Source organism: Cottoperca gobio, chromosome 6 (genome assembly GCF_900634415.1).
Source record: "Cottoperca gobio chromosome 6, fCotGob3.1, whole genome shotgun sequence".
NCBI classification, from domain to species: domain Eukaryota; kingdom Metazoa; phylum Chordata; class Actinopteri; order Perciformes; family Bovichtidae; genus Cottoperca; species Cottoperca gobio.
Genome location: NC_041360.1, coordinates 3,489,969 through 3,503,572, shown reverse-complemented (window position 1 = coordinate 3,503,572; position 13,604 = coordinate 3,489,969). Strand labels below are relative to the sequence as shown.

The following is a 13,604-nucleotide window of genomic DNA, read 5'->3' as shown; positions in this document are numbered from 1 at the left end:
ATGAGTTGCATGTTTGTGTTAGTTGATATAGAGAGGGTGTTTTTTCAGATTTGGCTACAGAATTCGCACAGTGGATGATCTGTTGCCATTCTTTCCCATTTCTTTGAAGGAATGGATATTTTTTCGGTCACATGTGCTTAGGGAAGGATTTTTTGTTTGCAGAGCTCTAAAGTTGTGCGTGCTGATGTCCCCCGGCAGTTCCCGAGCAGCCGGGAGACTTGCTGGTTGTCCGAACGGAGTGTAGCTCTAAGCAGATGCCGGTTCACCACCAACAGTTTCTCACCATTCCGCGAGACACCTGCTGAGAAGCCAACTCTGGGTTGTAGTCTTACATGCTTCTCTGTGCTTCCATCTGGGCAGTCACCCACTCAAATCACCATAGAGACTGTGTCTGCCCTACGACCACTTAAATTAATAAAATTAAAACTAAAAAGAAGAGGAATTATACATAAACACCTAATACAAATGAACACCACCACTGCAATAGTGCAACAAAATAGAAACATTTAATGTTACTCTTAAACATCAGATTTCTATCTTCCAAAGCTGGACTAGTAAATGATTTAATATCAGATAATCACCTTGATTTATTTTCTCTCACTGAAACCTGGCATGAAGACATGAAGAATACGTCAGCCTAGATGAATCCTCTCCGCCTGCTCATAATAATACTCACGATCCTCGAGGCACAGGTCAAGAGGTGGAGTAGCAGCCATCTTCGACTCAAGCCTTTTAAACAGCTCTAAACCAAAACGAAACTCTTTCAAAAACCTTGTTCTTGGTCTTTCAAACTCAACCTGGAAAACAATACAGCCATTTGTATTTGTTATAGTGTACCGCGCTCCTGGTAAGTATTCTGAATTTTAATCTGAATTCTCAGAGTTCTTATTAAGTTTTTAAAACAGACACAGTTATTATTGTAGGTGACTTTAATATCCATGTGGACATAGATAATAACAGCCTTAATACTGCATTTCAGTCAGGGTGTACATAAACCCACTCACTGTTTTAACCACACCCTCGATCTTGTTCTGGCATATGGTATTACAATTGAACATTTATTAGATTTGTCTGCATAATACTCTTTTATAAGACCATTTTTTATTATAACTTTTGAAGTCCTATTACTGGACTATAAGCCATTAGCCAAACAATCTTACTTTAGATGTCTATCTGATATTGTTATATCTCAATTTAAGGAAGTGATTCCATGGATATTTAATTCCATACAATGTAAACGAAAGACTTCTATGCTCACTTTAGTCCCCCCCAAATTGATCATCTTGTTGATAGTGCTGCAGACTCACATCAAATGACATTGGACTCTGTTGCTCCTCTAAAAAAGCTAGCTCCATGGCATAACCCCCAAACTACAACAGAAGTTGAGAAAACTTGAAAGGAAATTACTTTCCACCATTGGTCAAAAAACATTAATAGAAGAAAATAAGAACAACCCCTAGTTTTCTTTTCCGCACTGTAACCAGGCTGTCAGAGAGCCACAGATCTACAGAGCCTTATACTCCTATATTGCTCAGTAGTAACGACTTCATGAGACTCTTTGCCAATTAAATGATAATTATTAGAGACAAAATTAATCTCCTCCTGCCCTCAACCGGTACCGACTTATCTTCAACCACCAGAACCTTAAAAACAGCTGTAACTCCTGATATATATTTAGAGTGCTTTTCTCCTATCACTCTTAACCAACTAACTTCAACAATTTATTTGTCTAAGCCAACAAACTGTCTCTTAGACCCAATTCCAAATAAGCTGTTTAGAAGTTTTTCCCTTAATTAACATTTCTTTATTAAATATGATCAACCTGTCACTGTTATCTGGATATGTACCGCAATCCTTTAAAGTAGCTGTAACAAAACTTCTTCTTAAAAAGTCTTGATCCAGAGGTTTTAGCCAACTATAGACCATCTATCTAACCTTCCCTTTCTCTATTAGATCCTCGAGAAAGCAGTCACTAAACAGTTGTGTGAACTTTTACATAACAATAGTTTATTTGAGGTTTTTCAATATGGATTTAGAATGCATTATAGCACAGAGACAGCACTGGTGAAAGTTACAATGATCTGTGTAATTGCATCAGACATAGGACTTGTCTCTGTACTTGTAGACCTCAGTGCTGTATTCAATACAACAGACCATGATATTCTATTACAGAGACTGGAACATTTAATTGGCATAAAAGGAACTGCACTAAGCTGGTTAACGATGAATCCTCCATGCAAGCCAAAGTTAGTCATGGAGTCCTGCAAGGTTCTGTAATACTGGACCTATTCTATTCACCTAATATATGCTTCCTTTAAGCAATGTTTGAAGGAATCATAAAAGTTTATGGATCATCATCCACCGACAGATCCCACTTAATTTCCCATCACAACCACTCCTCTGTCACAGCGCCAGTCACCCAAGGCGTCCCCCAAGGTTCAGTACTCGGCCCCCTCCTCTTCACAACCTTGGTGTGATATTCGACCCCACCCTCTCCCTTGAGCCCCATATCCGCCATATTGTCAAGACTTCCTTTTTCCACCTCCGCAATATTGCAAAACTCAGACCGTCTCTCACCCGCCCAGCAGCTGAAAGACTGATTCACGCCTTCATTTCCTCCCGCCTTGACAACTGTAACTACCTTCTATATGGCATCACCGCAAGCTCCATCAACAGACTCCAACTGGTCCAGAACTCCACCTCCTGACTCCTCACACACACCAAATCTTGGCACCACATCACCCCAGTCCTCAAAGAACTCCACTGGCTACCTGTCTCCCTCCGAATCAACTACAAACTCCTAGTCCTCACTTACAAAGCCCTCCACCACCTAGCCCCCTCCTATCTCACTGACCTCATCTCCCCCTACCATCCCCCCGGTCCCTCAGATCCACCTCAGCTGGTCTCCTTTCCACCCCTAAATCCAAGCTGCGCAGCTTTGGAGACAGAACCTTCTCCAGGGCAGCACACAGGCTCTGGAACTCCCTCCCCCAAGACATTCGTGACTCTCAGTCCCTCTCCATATTTCAGTCCCGCCTCAAGACGCACCTCTTCTTAAGTATCATTTGCTAGCCCCCTGTTAACCGTATTATTATTATTATTATTATTATTAATAATTTATTTTTCCTTTTCTCTTTCCCTTTCTTCCCTCGTCCTAACCCCCCCACTTCCCCTACTATTGTAAAGCTGCTTTGAGGTCTCGAAAAGCGCTATATAAATTCAATTTATTATTATTATTATTATTATAAACTTTCATTGTTATGCAGATAATACCCAATTATATCTATCGATCAAACCAGATGAAAACAACCAATTAACTTAAATTTCAAGCATGCCTTAAGGACATAACAACTTGGATGACCTTCAACTTCTTCATGTTAAACAAAGACAAAAGTGAAGTTATTGTACTTGGCCCAAGTACCTCTGAAACACATTATCTAAAGATGTTGTTACTCTGGGTGGCTTTACCTTGGCCTCCAGCACCACCATAAGGAATCTCTGTGTTATAATGTCCCATAAATGCATGTCACTAACTCGCATCCCGGGCATCATTCTCAGAGCTTTTGTGTCTCTCATCTGGCAGATTGCCACTATTAAAGGTTACGTCTGGATCATGAATTGTGGTTGCGCCTGTTGTAGTGGTCCTGCCTGACGCCCACGTTATAATTTTTCTTGACGCACCTGGAAGTTTTTTGACCAATGGTGGAGAATAGTGAATTTCAGTTGATAGTGTAGTCTGAGATTTTAGAAAAGGTGTTTATATGGCTATATGATGGTTTTGGGTATTAAAGATGAGGGATTTTGCACGTAAAGTACAATCTCGTCTGCATAAAGGCTTATATCCCTGTATGTTTTGTTTGGATTCTTGTGACGTTTATGATTCGATAGATAGCTGCTGCAAGGCGAATAATGATGGAGAGCTTTTAACCAAATATGGTTCATTTGGCAGTTTATTCTATGGCAGGGTAAATAAAACGGTTTCTTGAGCTGAAAGGGAGTTGTCAATCAAGCGTGATCTGATCACGTCCCCAATCTTGAGAATGGTTGGAGCTGCCAAATGACCTGGTTTTGAAAGTTTTCTAACTGTTACAACATTTATTTTCTCTTAGATTTTAGTGGATGCTTAATGACCACAGTATATAGAGGCTTTAAAAGAAGACATAATTCCACAGCTAAAGGGCCCGGGCACCTTTAGAGACAAAGCCAGATTTGGGATGAATCATTAGGGCTCTGCTGGAGGATCTCAAGCAGCAATCAGGTTTTCAAAACAAGCAGTAAAATCTTTTCTAAAACAGACGTTGCGATGTCGTCTCTCATTACATTACAGTAGAAGTCATTTATCCTTATCCTGAGCGACTTACAGTGAACTAACTACAGGGGCAGTCCTGTAGATTTGGACGTTTGCCTTACATTAACACATACACATAGCAGGGGGAGCAGGGGACTGGTATCACATGACAAAGTGGTGTCAGTGCACTTTCACTTTCTACAACAAAGTAGGGGACTTTCAAAAAATATTGTTTCGCCAACTTAAGAAAGCTCGTTTTTAAAGTAGAGAGTTCAGCATCGCACCAACAAAGGAAGAATATTTTCACAATTTTACAGCGTGTGTGTGTTAGACATGAGACACACAGCACTTGTTGGTTCAGGTATTCTGTGCTGCAGTGATTGATGTGTAAATCTTAAGTGGAGCTGAATGGCTTCTATTGATTTTCAGACAGCCGCTCAATCTCCCCAGTGAGCTGTGACAGCAGAAGGTGTGGGCAGGCCTCTCACCTGAAGGCACACTATCTGTTGTGTATTTCTTGTTTAATTTCATCTAATTCTCTTGAGTAGTTCTTATATTTCATCGTGCCTTGAATGTCATTATTTTTTCTTTCATCCCTTTTTTCTTTTTCCTTTTTCCCGTATTCTTTTAATTCATTCTGACATATTACCACTTGTTTTGCTTTCCTTTATTAAATTTCTCCTTTCTGGTTTGTTTTCATCTTCCTCACATCTTTCTTGTCGCCTGTTTCCCTTCTCTTTCAACACATTACTTAGTCGAAGTGTGCTACATGCTTGTCAGAACAGCTGAGCAGTATTATTCATAACATGTCATCCACTATTTAAATGTGAATGAAAGAAGATCCATCACTGATTGCTTGTCATTTACGGATAATTAAATGCTACACTTGCAGCATTTATTTCATGTGACTGCCTACCTCTCCCAGTATATGCGTGTCTCGGTCTGTCCAGCTTTATTCATCACACCCAACCCATAGTAAGGATGAGCAGATTTTTTAAATTGTATTATTATTATTTATTTTTTAAGTTATCAGTGTTTACACAAAAACACAAGTGGAAATTGGATCACGGCTCTGTGACACAATGGAGCTGCCAGACGCTTCCTTCACCTAGAGCAGGTGCATGAATATTACATGTATAACTAATATGTGCATTTAATATGCTTATTTGAAGGTAAGTCACCTCAAGTAACTTAAAGGGACAGTGTGTACGATTTAGCGGCATCTAGTGTTGCGGTTACAGATTGCAATCAACTAAATCCTCTTCGCTCTTCCCACAAATCACAAGACTGCGGTACCAAGCCGCCGAGTGCAAAATCGTGCTAACGCAGTAAAATCTTTTAGGACCTCCTCCTCGCTCTGAGGCCATCCTTACCATAACACTACTTTACGATCGACACAATTTGGGCGCTGGCTGATGCAGTGTTACAAGCGAGTCGGAGAACTGCTGTGGCCCGTTTATGCACTACTTTGGTCCAAACTTAAACATCTCAACAACTATGGGATGGATTGTAATGAAAATGTGTTCAAACGCTGATAGGCTCCAGATGATGAATCCTATTGACTTTGGTGATCCTCTGACTTTACATCTAGCACCATCATCTAGCCAACACTTTATTTTCTCCAATACAATGATTTGTGACATGTTAGCAAGGTCCTTTGCAGCAGTTTAATATTCAGCTCCATAGCACTGCTAAATACAGCCACACGGCTTCACTAGCACTACACTTAAAATGGCCTCTTATTAAGTTTTCACGTGATCATGACATAAATTCATCATCTGCATTTATACGTAGGTGATTCCTGTGCAGACTTCCATGTGCAGCTCAAAATGTTCAACTGCATTGAACAGATGAGCTGTATGCAAATGTGAAGACACACCTTGAGTTGACCGTCACGCCGGTGACCTGTTCAAAAAGGCGCCACATAAAATCAACACTCCGGCCAACATTGCCAGTAAAAACGGAGATACGATGATATAAAGTTGATGCAAAACAATTTTTTTCATATGCTCAAAAGTATGAGAAATGCGATGAAGGAAAGTGACAGACATAATTGAGAATTGAGAGATTAGAGTTAGAGTTAGATATATTTAGTATTGGTCCGAATACAAGATGAAACTGTACATGTTAGAGTGGTCTTTTATTGTGACAGCATTTTGATGTGCCACACCTGTGAGGTGGATGGATTATCTCAGCAAAGGAGAGGTGCTCACTAACACAGATTCAAACACATTTGTGAACAATATTTGAGAGAAATAGGCCTTTTGTGTACATAGAAAAAGTCTTAGAGTCTTAGACAAAAATTGAAGCAAAAACAAAAGAACTTGAGGGAATGAGGGAAAACGCCTATGGATACACCTGCTATTTGTTCATAAAATTTGTATTTAGGTTCATGCTACCTCAATAAAACTTTTAAATTATCATAGTGACATCCCATGGATATATTTCCAGCTTTCAAAATGTTTCGTTGTGCATGTTTGTGTTACCCATAGTAAAAATAATATAATTTTCAAAATCAGTTTTTAAGTTTTGGGTCCAATATGATCATATAGTATGTCAAAATGAAATAATAACTATCAGGTTGTGCTGAAAAACAATATACCAAACATTGACATGCTAAACATTTCTTAATGGGGTTTAGTAAGGCAGAATCAAAAGTATGCGAAAACGGCCAAATTAGCCCCGGACTCCAAAGGGTTAACCATTCAACCTTTTGGAAGATGCAGACTTGTTGTTTTCTCCTCTTTCAAATATTGGAAATATTCTCCTGTTTCATTTGGGACCATCAACATTGGGTGTGGCTGTGGTTTAGCTGGTAGAGCAGGTCTTCCAATAATTCCAGGGTTGGTGGTTTGTTTCAAGGCTCTTGCTGTACACATGTATACGTGTCTTGCATTGTAGCTCACTGCCGTCAGTGTGTGACTGAGATGCAAATTGTAAAGCTCTTTGGATTAAAGAGTATTGTATGTCCTGGCACCTGATTCTCCCCTGCTTCCAGTTTGTATGCTAAGCTAGGCTAACAGAGTATTGTCTTCAGCTCCTTATAGGAATACACACATGAGATTTTTATCAATATTTATCAAGAACAATTGATTTAATAGCAAACATTCCAGTGCATGAAATTTCAACAGTCTTGTTTTCTGGTCTGCTTTTTCATGCCATTGCCTCCAGTCTGGGCTGATACCTCTGGACTGATATTACAGGCGTCTTCTTCGCTAACAACTTTCTATTGCTGTTTGTAGCCGAGGAACCTTTGAGAGTTGAGCACTGGGAAACATTTGGCAGGAGAAGACCCCGGGATATAAAAGAGATCTTTGTGAAAGGAAGAGATATTTAGTAAGTCTTAGCTGGAACTGAGTGTGGAGTTCATGCCGAGCCTCTTGCTCGGCCATAGAAGACACTGACTGCCTCTCTTGTTCTCTCTCTCTCTCTGGGTTTCTGCACACTGTCTCTACACCAAATACTGTCTGTCCTTATCTCTTTTTAATTTCTCACCCCATCCCCCCCCCCTTCTCTCGCTCTCATTGCACCCACAGGATCTTCTCCAGGTATTTGTTAGAACTCTTGCTTAGCACTATGAATCACAACTAGGATGGCAGCCTGCCAGGACCTGCAACCTGCTGTGCTCAATGGAATACATTTACCTCTGACTGATTTTTCTCATTCCACTGCTGAACTAGACTTGAAACGAGCAGCTCTTTGTCAGAGAAAAGAAACATTATGATTGTATTCAAAATACTATTTATCTGTTCATTACTGAACAGGTCCGCTGGAGTCGTTGTGGTTAAGATTCTTGCTCCAGGGCACATTAGTTATAGACAATGACAGAGCAGCACACTTTCATATTCATGTTACTCTCTAAAACACTCTGTGATGGTGCTAGTTTCACATGTGATCCTTCACATGATACCTCGGAGTTTGAGGCAATACAATTCAACAGCTCTCTGAATCACTCTCATTAATCTCTGATCTTTAAAACCTTCATGAAGGATTGATTGCAAGTCTGTAGTATTTGTACACATAATGTATATCCCCCAAATCATTAACCTCATTGATAACACTTTCTATGAAGACCACTTCTATTAGTGCATAATGAGGGCATTCATAATGAATTATAATGCTTCATGACTTCAATCATACACACACATAATGCTTTCTGATGCACTATATCAACAGTCATCAAACATTAAAGATGTGACTTATAATGAATTATAAGTGTCTTATGTCTTGACTAGACTCATGCAGCAGTCAACATGTCCTCTTTCACAAATGTCCACCTTTTGGTCCGAGCCCCTTATGGGTTTAATCAATTCGTCAATTCAATGGATGATGCCATGGTCAAAATCTTGGGGTCAACCAGAATTTGATCTGATCTGAATCTGATATCACAGCTTAGAGGATGAATTTCAGAAATTAAAAAAATATCAATCCAATTCAATAAATCTGAGTGTAAACAAAGCTGCTGGTGGGCCTTCAGAGAATCAGCATTTGCAACGGACTGACTTACTGTCGACAAGCTGCCCTGCTTCATTACCATTGTCACACACACAAACACACACACAAAATGAGTTGCTGTCATCAGTATGCTAGACATCGCTCTCTCTCACCTCTCTTTCCCTTCTGTCTCTTTCACTTGTGCTCAGTCCCTCTCTCTCCCACTCTCTCTCTCTTTTGCCATCCTTCTCTTTCTGCTCCCCCCCTCTCTCTTTCAGTACTCCACCCCCCATCGTTCCGCCCCCACCCCCATCTCTCTCCTAGCCACTGTAATATGTTGATCAGTGTGCGTGTCACATCTTCTCTGTCCCAACATAGTCCCAAGTGTGTTTCTACATGCGCGCACACACACACACACACACACACACACACACATCATCCCATGAGGTGTGTATAATCAAATTACTGGTTACTGTCTGTCAGCTGTCAATCCTAGTGACTGTAGCTCAAGGTCACACAGACCCTGAACATGATATATATTCAAAAACTATTCAACGAGTGGTTAAAATGTGTTCAGGTGTCCATCATTACAGATGCAGTTTGTTTTTTTTATTCCTAACAGAGATCCCAAAGTTAGAGCCTAACAATAACAAATACATCAGGGTGAATTCAGGGGAAATGTGTAACATGCATGTAGAATATTTCAGTAGTACAGTAGTTGCTGGAACTTCAATAATGTTTGCCCCCCCCCCCCTACTTGTCAAAGGTTTTTTAAACACATACGTTTAACAACATAAATCCTGATTTTCAGTGGTGGAACGTAACTAAGTGCATTTACTCAAATACTGTACCCATCATAACACAGATTAAGCTTCACTACCATCTGTACTAGATGCCATTGGAAATATTTGTAAATACTTCGGACCTGTTTCATCGTGATGAACAGAAAAAAACATTACAATTTGAATCATGTTAAAACAATTTATATACTGCAGAGGGTCATTTTATTCAAATTGCAATTAGACTCAACTTGACAGCATTTATACTTTTCATGTTATTGATCCAAGCTTTCAGAAAATTAACAGTAATGAATCCAGACATTTAAATGTATCAGTCTAAAGCTGACTTTCAGTAAGTACATCAACTTTAAAATAATTAAGTTATTGCTGTGTCACAATCATATCACAGTTTCTGTTGGCCCAAAGCTAACGTGTGTGGGACTAATCTGTAGATATGCACTTTATAATGATACAGCACAACATTATAGCAAAATATTTCATGGGCCCCTTGCCAGAGAGAATCACTGGACTATAGATACTTCATTTATTTATATTTTGTATCAACATATAGGCCTAATGTATTACTATAGCAGTATATAAAGTAATTCAAATGAGATCCATCTTTACCAGCTGCAACATTAAAGTGATGAACACATGAATGAATTATATCAGAATTATAATTCAATATTATATATGTTTTGTTGCTTGCATGTTTGTACTTTTACTGAAGAGATGTCAGTACTTCTTCCACCGCAGCTGATCTGTTTGCACCCAAAGCTTTCTGAGAGAAGTAAAAATCAGCGACTTTAATCTCAGGGGGGGGGGGGGGGTGACGACTGGTGGATATATTTGGCCGATGGCTCATTAAGAGGTCCAAAAAGCACATTGTAATGCTACTGAAGAGAGCAGCAGAGTACCGCGTCACCGCCTGCATGTGCTTGAGTATAACTGCTGACCAAATCGCAAAACAGTCTGCTGATATAAACTCTGTTTGTCTGAAACAGGAGAGTTATATCGCTGTGAGAAACATATCTTCTCTGCACTGTTATGTATTTTAATAAACCGGTTAATGTGTGAAGTTTACTATTGTCTCTGAACTTAAAGTGAAGTTGTCAAGGATATTTATCGCTCACAACATTGTGGTATGAAACAGAGGAATCAATAAAACACAAACACAGATATAGTTGATTAATTATTATTTTGTTGCACAACAAACACATAATAATGAGAACTCAGCCTGCTTCCAGTATACAATCGTGTAGAGTCCCAACTGACAAAGAGAATCTAAACCTTAAATAGGATTTCTGAATGAACGCACAAGCTTTGTAACGCACAAATCTTCCAACACACACTGACTTCCCCAGACTTCATGGCACAAAGGCAATCTATTCCAGATGGGAAGGTCACTTCCTCATGACCTTTGAGTGGTCCCCTTAACTTCATTAGAGCATGGAGTCCATGTCAGTCATGTCAAATTATGCACATATGGCATGGGTCATACTCAGGGCTACATAGGTCATACATTGCAAACTTAATAAATAAGACATTGTTCATTTATAGATTATCTTAACATTGTGTTAACCTACAATATGATAATAATCATTAAAAGTAGAGCAAGACAGTTTTTTTTTGCAAGCCAAAATATGTTTCACACTGTCTGTTTGAGCTGATTTAATCATTACACTACATTTATGGAAAAGACAAAAATGTGTTGACGGTAAACATTTCTGATGCTGTGCACACAGTTATTTCTTAGTGTGTATTATTAATTTATTTTACTTTAACGCATCGTTAGAGCTTTCATCAACAGCATAGAAGGATACATTATTAATTAGAGGGGATTTTATTTTCCACCATGTACCTGAGGATGACCCAGCAGGGATCCTTCATGGACCTGTCAAGGGAGGGAGGGGACATTCTAGGCTTTATTTGTATATGTTTTGGCTTCATGGTGGCCGTAGCTCAGCCTGCCAGTCAGCTGTTAATCCCTACAAACCCCTTCAGATTCCGATTTATTCTTCCTTTTGATTATAAAAACAATTGAGAATACATTGGAAAATCACTTTGACATTTATGTTTGACTTAATGAGTTTTCAGTTGGACATGATACAGTCTCCAGAGTTTCTTTATGTTTGTTTGTTCGATAATTAAAATAGCTAGAACATGATTCGACATTATTCCTTAAGTAGGAAGATAATGAGTCTTCATTATTGAAAGAACTATTCAACCTACCATGTTAACAATATTAGCACGCTGACGGTAGCATTTGGTTGAAAGCATCACTATGTCTAGGAACTGCCTCTCAGAGCTGCTTACATGGAGGTAGACTTGTTGATTTCAGTAAGTCATGACCGTGTGACAGCGAAACCAGCAAGAACAATACACAGAGCCTGAAACTGAAGCAGCAAAATGGAATTCAGACTTCATTCATTTGAATATTTACACCAGTCACCCCTTTTTACAGTGTCATGTCAACATGTCTGCTGTAAAAAAGACATTCCATTAAGAACCAAATAGGTTTTATCTCTTAGGACTCATCTGGTCCGAAGCCAGAATCAGACCTGGACCAACAAGCCTCTAGCATCTGTGCTCTCTCTCTTCAACATGCATGTCATCGTGAATATCCAGGTATCCAAGTTCTCATTCAGATATTTGCTTTTAAAGTTAAGGGAGCCATAAAACACAAAAAAGAAAAACAAGATGTAGAGGGGAAGATGTCAACTGCTCAATAAAATATAATACCACACCTGGCTGTGATAGTGAATGGAGAAAACAAAAAGACAAAGAAATGTATTAGATGTGTAGAAGTATTAGATCCCTAAAACTGCCAACTGATATTTACATGGAATGCATAAATATTCATAATATAATTGTTGCTAATGTTTTCTCACTTCTGGTCACATGACTCTCCTCTTCTCTTCTCTGGTGTAGCTGTTTTGAAGATGATGAGCCTCCATGTGTCGAGCAAATTGAGTATTCCACAGACTGTCCCGCACTTAAAGGCACTGATCTGGATTCAGAGGTCAACAGCAACATGGTCAGTGCTGACGAAGAGGAGGACTGCGACGAAGGAAACAAAGGAACGAAACATCGGCGAGGCAGCGTTGGCCAATCGCAGCAGTCAATGAAGAGCCGCATATTCCCTCACCTGATGAAACAGGCCTCCACCGAGAAAATAAACACGTGTAATAGTGTGAACATCAATGGACAAATAATGAGTTAAAGGAATATTTCTACATTTTCTACAATTCTTCTCTAAAAGCTCTTCTAAGCATTGTAAGATTTATTTCTCGAAACATAGCAGGTGCATTTGAATGAAAAGAAACAGCTGGCTAAGTAATACACACAAACGAAAAATCAGGGGTTGGGGAAACATCTCTTTTCTCTTTCAACCTTAAAGTACAGTGCAACCTTAAATGAAAATACTACACTACACTAACAGTCTAGCTTGAATGGAACTGGCTTATATGTGTTGATCTCCTGCTATGTGATACCAGCTGGTGGTATATGGATGGGGGGGGGGGGGGGGGGGGGGGGGAATAATCTATTAAGTGGATCTAGAGTTAAGATTATTATTGTTATTTTATTCCACATATGTATCCCAAGTGTTCAAATGACTATTGATTCTTTGAAGAGCAGCATATTTCCTTCTTTGTTAGTTCACCAATATGATACACTTTATTTAATTCCAAACACACAAGTCTAAAAGTCTATAATGTGTACCTCATCTAGACAAATACTTTAATAGTACAGATCTTTTACAGAGAGGGATCATTTCAATCAGACCTGAATTCCCATGAAGTGTGTAACTTCGCTCTTAGTGAGGAAAGCTAACAATGCTATCATGCCTTTTTTTTTTTACCTGAAAAACAGGCTACAGATTCAAAAAGTCCTGGAGGGACATCAGCTTCTACATGATTCATTAGCAACTGGTCACCGCAGCAGTTTCTACGAGTGGTCAAGATAGTCTTAACGGTGTGGATTGGTCTCATGCAACTAATCAAAGAACATGAGTAGAATGAACTCATTCCAATAAGGAACATGCATACTCCCTTTATTCTCATGAGAACATTGCTCCAGTTAAATTTACATTCTAAACGAGT

At 39.3% G+C, this 13,604-nt stretch overlaps 1 protein-coding gene across 1 annotated transcript in view; it reads left to right on the top strand.

Moving 5' to 3' along the window:
* Nucleotides 1-12,989, top strand: part of agbl1 (AGBL carboxypeptidase 1) — a 130,766-nt gene extending 117,777 nt beyond the window's left edge. Inside the window, exon 27 of the mRNA XM_029434166.1 lies at nt 12,433-12,989. Within this exon, the coding sequence (XP_029290026.1) occupies nt 12,433-12,724 (292 nt within the window). The 3' untranslated portion in view covers nt 12,725-12,989. The remainder of the gene's footprint in view (nt 1-12,432) is intronic.
* The last annotated feature ends 615 nt before the right edge of the window (nt 12,990-13,604 follow it).